The sequence below is a fragment of the Megachile rotundata genome, chromosome 13 (genome assembly GCF_050947335.1).
Source record: "Megachile rotundata isolate GNS110a chromosome 13, iyMegRotu1, whole genome shotgun sequence".
In the NCBI taxonomy this organism is placed as follows: domain Eukaryota; kingdom Metazoa; phylum Arthropoda; class Insecta; order Hymenoptera; family Megachilidae; genus Megachile; species Megachile rotundata.
The window spans coordinates 14746060-14760323 of record NC_134995.1 but is presented as its reverse complement, the minus strand read 5'-3'; the positions used below and the strand labels follow the sequence as shown (position 1 = coordinate 14760323).

The 14264-nt window shown below is 48.0% G+C and overlaps 1 protein-coding gene across 2 annotated transcripts in view; it reads left to right on the top strand.

Annotated features, from left to right (window-relative positions):
- The first annotated feature begins 11 nt into the window (after positions 1-11).
- The window catches only part of LOC100881096 (colorectal mutant cancer protein), a 32065-nt gene continuing 17812 nt past the window's right edge, over positions 12-14264 (top strand). The window contains exons 1-3 of one of the 2 annotated variants that reach the window (XM_003704728.3): positions 12-915; positions 9781-10010; positions 10139-10275. In XM_003704728.3, the coding sequence (XP_003704776.1) occupies positions 806-915; positions 9781-10010; positions 10139-10275 (477 nt within the window). In that variant the 5' untranslated portion in view covers positions 12-805. Of the gene's footprint in view, positions 916-7185; positions 7326-9780; positions 10011-10138; positions 10276-14264 lie in introns of those variants that run through there. The other variant, XM_076538755.1, reaches the window with a different exon arrangement.

The following is a 14264-nucleotide window of genomic DNA, read 5'->3' as shown; positions in this document are numbered from 1 at the left end:
CGAGCTGTCAAAGTTTTTTGACCGCGGCACGCTCAATCGATAGTTTTTATTGCCGCTGTACGGCTCGCGAGGGTGGGTGAGTCTCGAGTCCGGTTTTGAGGTTAGGGTTAGTGACTCGGTGACACTGGAAACGGCGGTTGCGGGTTCTCGTGCGTGCGCCGCGATAGCGGAAAAGACAGAATCGTCTCACCCTTTCGATCGAGTCGAACGCCCGTGCGGTCCACGGACATCGCGTTAGCTTCGAGATCGCGAGGAATTTCGTGCAGCGATAATACGTTTACGGGAAAACGGTATTAGACCTTCGCAAGCGATTTGTTTACGCTGTATGCATCAGTCAAGTCTCGTGGAACAAGGGAATCCACGTACTTTGGGCCGTCTATAAATAGCCGTCACTTCCATCGAGGTTCGTAGACCTCCGAGTTCTTCGAGACGAGATCGCGCGAGCGGTCGACGACGGTTCGAGTGCCGAGTGCACGTCCCTCGAGATCGATTAATGGGAGATCGCGATGCAACACGTGACTTAACGATCGATCCGTGCCAGTACATCGTACGCCGTACGCGTTTTACACCAGTGGACAGACTATTATCTCTCAGGAACGACTTTGTCGGTGATTCGAGAACCAGAATCGCTTCCTGGAAAAGCGTGGCCGGGGCAGCCGAAGAAATCCGAGATGCGAGCGTGACAGCGTAAAAGAGGAGGGTCGTATCTTCGAGGGAACCGAACGCGAAAGAAAGATGGACACGAAGCAGCCGGATAGTGCGCCGAGAGTTCGTTACAATGGATTAACAGAGAAATAAAGTGAAGATGTCACAAACCGCGGATGCTGAAAGTGAAGCAGGCTCCATCTGCGACGAGGAACGCGTCAGGAAGCTGTTCCAAGCATGCGACGGCGACGGAGATGGTTATATCGACAGGTGAGTCCGATCAATTTGCATATTAATTACGCTCTTTACCTTTAGCTCTTAATCCGATCAACTGGGACCACGGAGACTTCGAAATTACCAGCTATGCTCGCGCGTCTCTTACCGTATTACGTTAATGTTTCAATCTGTTTCTCTACAAATTTTATTCTCTCCCTCGTTGATTAAATAACGTTTCGTCGTTTAAAGAACTCTTATATCGCGTGATTGCAAAATACTTACTCGAATAGTAATGATAAACTTTGACACAGTTAAAAAATTGGTACAAACGAAGGGATTCGGTGGCGCGCAAAACGAAGAGGAAAAGTTAACCGGTAACGGAATCGCGGCACGCACGCGTTTCAATTATTAGCTCGATTAATTAGCCAGTTTGAATGCGAGTCGCGCGACGAATTAAACCAGGAACGTGTTCTGTTTTTCCACTACCTTCGGATGAATAAACTCGGAAAGATAATGCGACTACGGGACGCGCACGCGACGCAGCTACGGTGTTTTTTCTTTCTTTGTCATTAAACGCATAACCGTTTCCCCGATATATTCAACCGTTTTCCTGTTTCTCTCTGGTTCTCCGTGCCTCTATTCTTCGAACCAGTGGCTGGGTGTCGTTGCTCCCGCTGCGACCTACCAGCGTATTCAGTGCTTTTTAACGAAAATTAGCCCGTCAATTCCTCGCTCGGATCCCGAAGCTGCTGCCACCCCGCGTTTAGCATTCTTCTACGCCGGAAGCGAGCGAGTTTGTCGCGCGTCAAAGCGCAGATCCGTGCGCGTTTCGCGACACAAGGACAGTCTATGTTCTCGCGTTAGACGAGAGTTTCTTTCTGATATGTAATTGCATCTCTACTATGAAACGAGAATCCGTTATTAGTTTCGAATTGGCACGAGAGAACTCTTTAAAATCCACCGTAACAATTTATTACTGTAACGTTTTCCATTATGTTCGGAAATTGCATATTCGCTAATGGACATAAGTAGCAAGTTGAAACGCCCCATTTCAACGAAGAATAGTTTGCACGAAGAATATCGAACGAAACTTCGGCTTTTACGTCGCAAGCGTTAATTTGCGAAACTTTTATGCGAAGTAGTCGGAACAGACCGTCTACGTCTCGAACTCGGTAATTTGAAAGGCCACGATTGAATGCGGTAAATGGCGCGAAACACGAGATACGATTCATTTCGATCGTTATCGCGTAAACCGTCCGTAATGCAAACAACTCTCGGCCAATTAAATCGTTCGTCTCAAAGATGATATTCGAACGTTCTAGGGCAATTTCCGTTGTGTGCACAGACAGCGTCGTTTCTGTACGTCGATAATAAAGGCTTTCTATGATTCGAGGGACTCCAGATGAAAATAAAAGAAGAACGGAAAGGGGAGAAGAAGAAAGAAAACGTGGAACGTTTTCGCGTTTCCCTGTGTTGTAAAACTCGCCATTCCAGAACTACCCTCTGGAAAGATCGTTCTCCTTCTCGAACAGCTTCTCACCCTTCGACTTGTACTACTTCTAAATGCTCACCCCGTAACGTTTCTCTCCCCTTGTCTTACTTCGCGATTACCGCATCCCCTTTTCGTCCTGATATATCGTAGAAATAGGCAATAGGAATACGAATTCCTTTCGCGAATCGATAACTCGCAAAATTATACGCGGAATCGAGTTGGCAAAAATATTACACGACACGGGCTTGCGAAATCATACGAGTAGAATATAGACGCGGTTGGGATGAAAAATGACTAGAACATCTTCCGTGGTAGTTAAACGCGGGAAAATAAACGGGTATAAACGGGGGAGGAGCCGGGTAACGACTGCCATTAGTCGAAATTCAGAAGAGCAAAATTTCCTTTTGCTTTTCAAGGTTCATTATTGTCCGTTCTCGGCAGCCTCGTTAACCTTAGCCTGGTCGAGATTCGCGTGTCCCGAACCCCGTCGTACGTCTCGTTGGCTTCGTAAGCTTCCGTATCTTCGAGCACACGGTCCTTGCCACCCTTTTCGAAACTCGTGCATTACTTCGCGTGCATCCAACCGGATGCAAGCTCCCGAGATTGCGAACGAAACCGAACCCTCGAGTGCATACTTACGCAACTTCCCTCTGCGTCTTGCTACTCCTTCTTCTTCTTTTTTTTTACCTAGTTCTTTCTTTGTATCTTACCCTTTGTCTCCCAACTTTGTTCCCCTTGTTCTATCAATTATCCTTTTCTTTCGCAATCTCCGCTTCTATTACCTCGTTTCTCTTTCCTCGCTCGACTTTCTTCTTCTGTACCTTCGTTTTACTTTTCCTGTCCTTTCTACACTTTTTCATCTTTCGCCATTAATTCCCTTTGTTCTTTGTTCTTCGATCGCATCACTCTCCGTTCATCTCGTCGACGCGTTCCCTTTATTTTCATCTTTTTGTTTCTGTTCGTCCGCTGTCCTCGAGTGGCTCATCGTCGTACCACTAATCGTCCTTTACGTTCGTCATTATTTTACGTCCTTAGGGCTCTTTGTACCTCGCCAATAATTCTCTCTATCTGTTCACTTTTTCACTTTCTCCCTTGTTTTCCCTCTCGCGATTACTTGCTCTCTTCCCGTCTCTTACCTCCACCAATTTACCCTTACCTTGGCTCTGTTTCGCTCGTCTACCTTCTCTCCGGTTCCCTTTGGACCGCGTGCGATGGTTACGAAGGCAGTTTCGCGTAAATACCCTCCTGTTCGCTTTGCCAGCGCACGTAGTCGAAACTAAGATCAAACGATCAGTGGCGTCTGCTCTGCAAGGGGTAAATCTCGTTACCGAAAAATCAAGTTGTCTCGTTTGAATAGAGTCACCCATGTTTTTAATTGTTTCAGATCCATCGATACGAATGTTCGCGATACTACAAATTAATAACGAAGGAGCGCAAATATATAAAAATTCGCGAACGAAGAATTTCGAAAGGGTCGTCGAGTAGAAGGTTTACGAGTCGCGATTGGCAAACGTGGCCCTAGAATGCCCGAAGTGTCTACGATACCCTAGGGTTGCGCGAAGGGTGATCGCGTTTTATGGCAAGTGAGTCACTCCTCCATCGATCCCTCTCTTTCGTTTTGCCGTCACGATTATTCCGGCGTCCTCCACGGAGTCGGCTACGTTCGCAAATCCCTTCGCCATCATCTTAATAAAATCACGCGGCTGATTTCGCGAATTCGCGTCGTCTACAAATATTTTCCGAGTACGAGAAAACGGCCTGCGAACGACTCGTAAAATTTGTTCGCGTCGAACGACGTAAAAATACGACTTTCTACGATTCGAACGCGGCTCTGTCGAGGCTTAGAACGCCGCTATCGAAGAGATAATTAAGCACCAGATGGTATCGCTGAAGATGATTTACGAAGTCTAAGATCAATGATAGATATTCTATGCGAACGATCCTTCCGTTATCTAACGTTTTTCGAGCCAGTCCGGCGTTCAACGTCCAACGTGAACCTGGACCTTGAAAAACCCTGGCCTTTTCGTTACTATAATTTAAAGATCTCCTCGACCCTTGACACTCGATTAACCGCGAGGTACCTGCACGGATTCTTGTGGCCTGTACAGGCCGTTTGTCCGTTACCTCACCTGCAGGGTTATTCTTGACCTGCCCGAACCTGTGCACGCAACGTGCCATGCAAACGCACGTACTCGAGAAATCTTACCTCCGATTTCGTTCGAATTCTGCTTTGGCGTTTTACGATAATTAGCTCGTGCAGGAAGAATTTCTTAAAAGAGACACGGTAACGCGGGCGCGTATCTGAAAAATTCCAAAGTAGTCGAGTCAACAGGTCCTCGATGTCTCCGATAAACGTTTCGAAGTTCTCGAAGCTGGAGTTGAAACTGGTACGTCGGTCGGTGAAAAATCTGTTAGGACAATCGTGAAATCGTCAGAGCGTAGAACGAGTATCGTTTCGCGTGGTTAACGATCGAGAGATCGATCGGTTCGTCGACGAGCCGACAATTAACCCCCGGTTCGAGCGAACCGACGCGAAGCTTCATCGAGGCCAGGTTCTTCGTTGATTACGCGGAAATCGAAGCCCCTTGAAAAGCGGCACGAACAAAAAGATAGGCTGAAAAGGGAAGGAGATAACGGGATGGGCTTCGGGACGACAAAGGACAGACGATGGATGCGTTAAAGGGTGCACGAAACGCGGCTGTTCTCGCAGTGAAAACACGGCATTAGGTAATGTTGCGTTTCTCCCGCTCGCTATATCTCCCTTTTCACGACGCCGGAAGCTTCGCCACCTCTCGCCTTTTTGTTTTTAACGGTGGACCTATTCGGAGCGTATCCAGCGGGAACATCGAGAAACGTCTGCAAAGGGAGGAGGATTGCCCGAAGGAGTCCCTTTTATCCGACGGTGTGCCCGGTTCGGAACGGCCAGCGAAACAGAGCGGAACGCGGTTAACGCGAAATACCCGTGTCGCTTTTCACCGATCCTGCAACGACCCTTTTCTTTGCTATCGTTTGTTCAGTTTTTCGGTATTTTCGGGACTACTCCGCGCGTGCTCCTCTTTCTCCTTCTTCCGCTTTGCCGCAACCTCGACCTCGAAGGGCTCTCCGCGCCTCGAAGCCGAGGGAAGCGTATCCAATCGTCTGATCCTCCACCTCGAGTATCTTCCCTAACGCGTTCGTTACTACGCGGCCTTTCGCTCGGTGTATAATCGCGAAAAATTGTTAAAAGCCGACAGCGGAATGGTTACCGGCAGTCTCTTAGCCCTCCCAACATCTTCGTAGATCTTCGAAATCCGAATCGCGTTTTATTTCGACGTCGAACGTGTAATCCCGCGAAAGCAGATTAAGACGGAAGCGGCCGTTTCGAAGTTCGCGCAACAAGATACGCGTCGTTAAACGAATCATGCTGAAAGCTCTTTCACCGAGAGGACAAATATCTGGCATCGGAGGGCAGGCGGTTTGGCGCGATTCAACAATGCTGCGACACTTATTGGGTCGGTTGCTGCATTGTGCGTTGCTTTTGTAAGCGAAGCCCGCGGTGACATTCACCGGTTGGAAGAGAGCTTTCCGATACAAAAGGGGCTTGCACGCGCGAAACAGCGAGCTTGTAACGAGTCGTGCTCGTCGTTCTGGCGAGCGGTGGTAGGTAACGTCAGCCCGAGACGTCCACTTTCGCTCGCTCGAAAGGGGTTCGTTGTTCGTCGTGAGTGCGGCCCATTGTGAAAATCATTTCACCCGTGGAAATGCTGTGGAAAGGCAAAACATTCTACTCTTTTTCACTGTTTTTCTTCTCTTTTCTTCACGCTCAGTCTCATCGCTATACTCGCTTCTGGTCGTCTTTATTTTTTCTCTTCGACCACGATGACCTCGATTCCTTGGAATCGCGTAAATGAAAACGCAGGCGGACGCTTTGGAACGACGACGTCGCGCCTGACGCGTTTTCACGGCGTAATTAGAAAAAACCAGATGAAAGAGACCGCTTTCGCGAGATCGTAGATTCGTTTCCCTCTAACGCGTTAATTTTCCACGTTCGCGTCGATCCTCGAGATACCTTTCGTTGATAATCGAATCTACGTCCGGTACGAAGAGTGGGTTCGCTTTTTCTTAGCGGAATACGACGACAATCAGCGACGACGCTTCCAATTGTTTCGCAACAACCGTGTTTCCTGATTACGCATCGAGCCACTTTCTTCGTCGGCAGACGAGGCGTTGGACGTCGGTATAATGATGCGAACAGGAATTACCGCGAATAGTTTCGGTGGATTCGTTTCCCGTTTCGAACAATGCAGCGAGAAAACGAGGCGATGTCAATGACACGCGGCACTCCTCTTGAGCCGCGTCGTTCGTTGCACTCGACGCTGCATCGAACACTGTTTGCTTTTCTAAGCGAACTTCCCTTGACCCTTTGTCTTCTCGTATTAGAGTCAGCGACGTCGACTCGTTCGGTAAAATCGTCTTTCAATCGACTCTCGAATTTGGCGACAAAGCGCGATTAAATTGTACTCGAGAAGGAAAGAAAATGTCGGAATTTCAGCGTGATATCCCGTAATGATGCATCAGTTTCGCCAGACAGAGGAGCCGACCGCGGGAGAGCTCAGGTAGGGCGTCTGGACAGGTAGAACGATCTCGCGAACGTATTTAAAATAAAAGCCGTGTGTCAGCCGTAAAACCGCACGCTGGACGTCGAGTGACACGCATCGCGGTGGATTAAGTCGCGTTCATTTCACGCTGCCAAGAATCGTCTCTCTTCCTCCCTTTATTTTCGTCCCTCCTCTGCTGCCCGTGGAATCGTCGTGCAGCGCGTTGCACCCGACCGTCGCAGTGGCACTCGTCGCATCGTCTCGATCGGACCTTAAATCGCGCCTCATCGGCCAAATCGACACTTCCCGAGGGGGATGGAGTCCTCCAAGTCGTGGGAGGTCAGAACTCTCAAGAGGCTTTGCCTTCGGAAATTGAAACGCAAGATTTCACGGTGGTACGTAGTCCCATACGCTCACTGACTAAACCGAAACAACTTTCGTTTCGGATCGATCGTCTAATTTATCTCGTTCCGATGTAAACTTTGCTTCTGTGGGAAATTCTTACTCGGAAGCAGAGTTCGTGATTTTTGTTCGGTTTCTTATGGAAAATCGTAGGCATTCGGAGAAAGTAGCGAACAAGATCCGTGCGTCTAACGTGCTATAATTTACGACGCGGTTCTTTCAAAACGGATCGCCTCTTGCAAGAGGTTTTCCTTCGAGGACATCGCGAAACGGATTGGAAAGTGAACGTACACGGAAAAATCCCATTGCTGCGTCTACGATTCTGTCCAAGTATCTTATCGAATATTCCTAACTCCGAAGTATTCCTTCTCCTATAGGATCTAATTTTTTTGCTCTGAAAAGTCCCTCTATCCTCTTTTCTAGATAAGACACAGGGTCAAAGATTATCCTATCGTTTGTATAATGATCAGGAGACATTGTCGGTGTACAAGAAATTATCGATGCTGATAATTGCTTGATCGTACGAGCCACGATCCGACTCATCGGTCCAATTAGTCGCACGATCAATAACGTCTACGGAATACCAGATAACGTCTGCTCGAGGTACGCCTCCTATAATTAACCCCATGATTGATTCCTATTTCGAACGATGGACACCGATCTGGATGGATCTTAGTTCTCACGAGCCGTGACTAATTCAATCAGCGAACAGTCGCCGATCGGTCGAAGCATCGGTTCGTCGAATAGAAAACGAGACTCGGTTCGTTCTCGAGCAGATTTTTCGTTTCCTTTCGACGCGACGAGTAACAGACACTCGCTGTTAACCCAAATCCTCTTTTGCGAAACTCGCGCGAGGCGTCTTAAAGCAACCCACTCACCGCTCGAATGCTCGTTGGTTCGCGAGATCTCGAGCGTGTTATTCGCGTTAACGCGTTCTTGCTTCCTTTCCACGGTGTCTCCGAGGCTGAAAAAGACCACGAGGAAATCGGTTCAATGGTTGCGAGAGGCGTGACGCTTTAAACACGGGCTCGATTGTTTCGCGCGAATTGCGTAAGAATTACGCATCGATCGCGTCCTGTTAATTATCCTCGAATCAACGGCCCCTCGAGATTCGTCCAGTCGGTTTTAACGTACACGCTTTCGCTTTTAATATCGAGGGAATGATTCGGGTCGCTTTGTTTGAACTGTTGCGAAATTTCACCGAAAATCGTCGACGTTTCACCTCATCGCGTTAGAAAATAAAATACGGATCGTATTGAAATAACAAATCTTTGGGTGAATTTCCTTGAAATTCCGTTGCCTCGCGTTTCACACTTGCCCGAGCAAACATAGGAGAGACACTCCGGAATTAGATGAGCCCGCGTTATCTGATCGGCGTCATACTTCCTCGCGTTCCTCGCGAACCTTCGGGGAAATAGCGAAAAGTTTTACGGTAGAACGTGAGGAAAGTTTCACGAGCAACTTCGAGGCGTTTCCCTTCTGCGTTTTCTTCGACCAGCTTCCCTTCTTTTTATCCCTGGAAAGCATACGACGGAAAGAGGAGCCAAAAAAAATCCTGCTTCTAATCTCCATACGATCGTTAGTACGAAAACGTCGAAACGGTATCGTTTTCATTTCCCACGACAAAATCGGTAAGAGTAAAAAATTTGTTCCAAATCGAGGTCGATAATATTTCAATTTCCTCTGCCTGATTCGACGAAGCAACGTGGACTAATTGGCTCTGATAGAGTCGGATATCGATAAAATCATAAGGAAAGGGGTTAGAAGAGTTCCGACACACTTGGACCACGCCTTTTTCGTTCTCGCATCGCAACAAAAGACGACGTCCTGCAGAGAAAGAGAGGAAGAGAGAGAGTCCCTTTTAACGATTTTCTCCGAATGTCCGTGTCGGCTCCACGGAGCCAGTGAATCTTTAATTCACCGTTATCGACCAGTGCTCTCGTCTGTGCGTGTTCGTCTTCCACGTAATTCACGAGCGTTCGTCGTACGGCGATATTTTTCAATCGGCCTTCGACCGATATCGCGTCATCGCCGTCAACGAAAATTAACAGGGACACCGTGGACGGTTTATGACCTCGGCAATTTTAATTAAGTCGTCTTAACGTCGGACCAGAGACGACCTCGAGTGTTCCTCGCGACGCTTCTTTAATCTCGCGACCGAGAATATCGAGCTATCTTCGATCTATGAATTATTCACCGAATAAATTATTCATGGCACAGGGATCGTTGTTACCCTGCTTTTCCGTTGGATACGCGATCGCGTGGAAAAACACGCGGCTTTCGTCCGCTCGCGTTGAACTTCGAATGACGAACACGTTCTTAACACCGTGGTTACCGTCATAGGAAACAAGCATTCCTGTGTAGAAAAAATTCGAGACCCTCCCATGTATTTTCTCTCGAATACCATCGCTGGAAGTAATTTCAGAATTTGTTCGTTTTCCACTTCAGTCAGGACCTGCTGACGGTATGCAGAGAACTGAACCTGGAGAATTCGGTGGAGGAGTTGATGAGAGAATTAGGGGCGGACGAGCACGGTCGCATTTCCTATCAAGAGTTCCTCAGACGACGTTTGGCACTACGACCGGAAATCGAGGCGCTCAGGTCAGGCAAACACCGGACTAGTCCTCACCACACGCACACGCCGGAATATTTGCCCACCAGCAGCGATAACAGTCTAGGTAAGCTCGCGTGTGTCTTATTACGGATCGATCCACGTTATATCGCTATGATCCGTAAAGAATTTCGAACGGTACTCGTCGCGACTATCCAGGATGCTACATTGACGTAATATTTCATCCGTATTCAGGCACCGTATCTGGCAGACATGAAAGTTGGGAATTCGACAGCGGTGCACGCGATCTCTCGCCAGAACCTCACACCCTTCAGAAGCTAGTGGAAGCGGCCGCGGGTGGAACAGGGAACATGCTCGACTTGGCAAACAAGGTAAGTTGGAGCGATCGAATCCGTCTCTTATCCGCTTAAAACGCTTATCAAGGACCGTTCACGATTCGATTCGATCCGAAAAGTTTGGACGCCGAAACTGGACCAGTTACTCGGTCGATTTTCGCGAACGCCGGTACCTCTCGGCGGGGCTCGAGAGGGCAAGAAAAACGCGAAAAAAGGAAAGAAAACGGGTTTCAAAGAGGGTCTTTGCCGGTGTAGCAGCGTGAAACTGCCAAGCGTAAATTACCCCTCGTACAGCCACCGACGACTGACTTCCTTCGCCGGAAAAACGCCGCTGCTTTTAGTTTTCTTCCTCTCTTGTTCTCCTTGGTTGGTCAGTTGCTACCTCTTTGCCACGATTCCGCGAGCTCGAGGAATCTCTTTGCCGGTCGCGATTAACTCGCCGCTTTGGACATCGTCCGCTTCGAGAAACGAATTCGCTCGAGTTAACCGCGACGAAACGTCTTAAGCTCCGTAACCGGAAGCGTAGACCGCGCGCGATGTGCGCGGTACAAGTGGACCATCGAACGACCACCTCGAATTACCTTTCCCACTTGCCGTTATCTTCTTCCCCGACGAATTTGCATGATTACACGCGCGAGAAGCCGGCTGCCGCGAATCGTACGATCGTCCCGCCCGTTTCGTCGTAGCCCAAAGACGAGCGGAAGAGGACGACGCTGAGGAACAAGAATTTCCGTCGACTATTCGCGCGTCTGAAACGCCAGTCTGTCGGAGATGATGTCGCGGACGTTAACCCGTTGCCGAGCCAACGGAATTTCCATGGAAATGGAGCGTGGCACACGGTCAGAGGTGTCGAGAGCGCCCGAGTAATAAACGCAACGATATCGTTCGTTCTCGCTGCTTATCTACCGAAGATCGCGGAAACGCGTAACAGAGGTGGGATCGAAACTGCGCCGGAAATTAATTCTCGTACGCCTCGTTCGGCCGATTTCGTCGCGGACGATCTAATTCGACGATGTATCCGCATCTAGATAACAGCGAGGGATTATGCGCCAACCGCTTCGAGAATAAATTTACCGACTTGTTCACGCTGAAGAACATTCGTGTATTTTAATTGCTTTTGGATCGGTAAAAGCGAGTCCAGCTGGTAACGCGACATCGGTACACAGAATGTTATTCGATCGAAATGCCCGGGGAACGCTCCTTGTAAGTGTATCGATTCGGAATGAATCAGTCGGATCGTAAATCCGAGTATGTAAATGATTACGACAGAGTTGAACGATACCCTGGTGCTTCGAATTCACGAGATACAGCCATTTCGTTCGTGTAGGAATAAACACCGAGGATTTAAAAATAGCGTTGATTATCCAGTTTTAGTTTAATTAGCGGTCGGATTAAAAGAAAACGGCGCTGTTCGTTACGGGTGACATTATTATCGGGAAGAAAATGGATTCAAGGGTAACTGCTTTGAAAATTCGACGATGAAGCGTTCATAAAAAGGAAGACGGTTCGTAGGAGGAAAAAAGTGAATAGCCGAGTGTAAGAAGGTCTGAAAACTGCTTCGCGAGGGTACGTACTTATCTCGATAAAATTTTGTATCCTAATTTATGGTAACTCGAGCGCTCGACGGTCACTTTCCGTTTCGAAACGCGTTGAAACACTCGTTTTACCGGAGTCAATTGAATCATGAATGAATACTCTTACGTTTAACCCGGCGTCCCTTTTTTCGCGAATAAAAACCTGCTCATTGAGCAAATATACCGGGCCTTGCCAGACAGACTTCGCCCGCGAGCGAGCTGGAAACTTGTGGCAAACTACGAAACGCACTTTGCCGTCGCGGCGTTAACAAACGACTTCGAAGGTTCGTAGTTTCCAGCGGGCTTTAGTTCCCGACTAAATCTCAGACTCCTCTTTTCTTCGCAGCGTGTACAGTGTGCCAGAAAGTTCCCGCTACCAGCAAACCGCATCGCTCCTATCGATCACCGACCCTGCAAAAACCGACTCGCTTCCTCCCTATTACTTACTTCCGGTTCATACTTCCTATCCTTCCATGTACCGAAAGCACCTATGACTGACCTACTTCCGTGCTGCATTTCAACGACTTTCCTCAGCTTTTTCCTTGAGACAGGTTTTTCAGAGCCAGCTTCCGAGTGCGTTGCTAGCATCGAAATTTATGGATTAACCTTTCAGAGGAATCTGTATCCGAGAAGACTGAGAGCTTATTGAAATTTCGTTCGATTATTAAACGATTATCGAGGTATACTTCGTCGTAAATAAATTTTGCAAAATCCGCAAATATGGCTGGAGAAATTCTTTCTGGAGCACGGTTGCCTCTGCGGTTACGTGAACTATGCGCCCGCGTGATTCCAGATAAACCGTATATGGCTTATTACAGATACGACAGATTGAATTAAGCAGCACGATTATGGTATGCTTTGTAGTCGTTATCGTTGGGCCACGATACAGGGTACACGGCTACGATTTGACCACGGAACAATAGCTTATCGAACATGTAATCTTATATCGTACGGGTATCGTCCCGACCGAGCTGATAACTTTCGTGAAACGTTATTGAGGTCATCGATCGATAACTCTTCTCGACTAAATGTTTCAGCGTGGCCCGACCAAACCACGACATCGTCCTTGCCTCTTATTGCGAAAGATTGTTTTATCGAATGCCTGTTTAGGATATCGTGCTCGGTATCGAAACTTCTTTGCTCCTCCTACCGGTCAACGTTGCCTCGAACTTATGCACGAGCCTATTTGAATAGCAGCATGTTCGTAGTTAGGGGAGATAAGGAAAAATTAGTGTTCGAGCTATATAGCTTGCAGTTGCTAAAGATCGGGAAATGTTGAAAGGGTCAATTAGATGATGGCTCTCGTTAATCGAATGCAGCAAACTTCGTGGGGCAGTTTCCATTAATCTCCACTTCGATCTCCACTTAAATCTCTTAATACGAGTTTCCCTAATCCTTGGACTGAAGCGAACGAATCGTTCGTTTTCGGATCCGGAACAAAATAAATTTACGGCGTGCAAATCAATTTGCAACGTTTGCACGGCCTAAACGTATCATCGATCGGGTCAGACGGTACAGCGACAGACCAAGGTACACGTTCTCCCGTCTGCGACGTAACCCACCATCCGACCCACCGATTGCCAATAAAAATCTCTCTCGTTTCATCGAACGGATATCCAATATCGTGTGCGAGCTTTCTCCTGTTCGTAGGTGGAGAGACTTTTACATGGGCCGATGTTTTTCTAGGCCAAAAAAATCGTTACTTTCCATCGCGACGGATACCCACCTTCGTTCTTGCCCGGATATTTACTTCCGGCCCGTGTCTCGAGAATTTCATCCTGCGAGGCGTGCACCAGCTTCCAGACGAATTCTTCGAAGCAGAGCAGCGCGTCGCAATAAAGCCTCGGGGCGTCTTTACGCGCAGACGATATATATCGACGCGAAACCTCCTTCGTACGTGCTCGCAATTAACGGAGAATCTTATTTCTTTATTAACGCGTCGGCTCTTTATTGGGCCCTCGTCCCTGTTATTCGCTTTTATAAGCTACTCGCGCCGCCAGCCTGTAAATCGTCAAGTATTTTTCCGAGGAATTTGTCAAGGACGCCTGCGTTCTTCGTTCCTCGAGTTATTTAACGCGTTAACTTGTACGGGGGTCACCGGTGACCGGCACCATAAATTTCACGCAGATACCTAGTCCTCCTCAACGATTACCGCGGAGAAAATAGACCCGATACGCCGCTTAGTCAACGACAGTTTACTTCTCTACTCCATCTCTGTATTTTCCTTTTTAACTCCGTTTAAGGTCCAAAATCGTGGAACACGAAGAGTAAAATCGCGACGGTAGAAGGGAATTTTGAATTCGCCACTCCGGAAAGCTTTCAACGTCAGGAGTTACCCCGACAGCCTTTTGTTCCTTCTTTCTCTGCCTCTCAAAAGTCTACCTCGTGTTAATTGACAAATTAGCCGAGTTAATTAAGAAGCCACACGGGCTGTCTCCTTAATTGCACTAA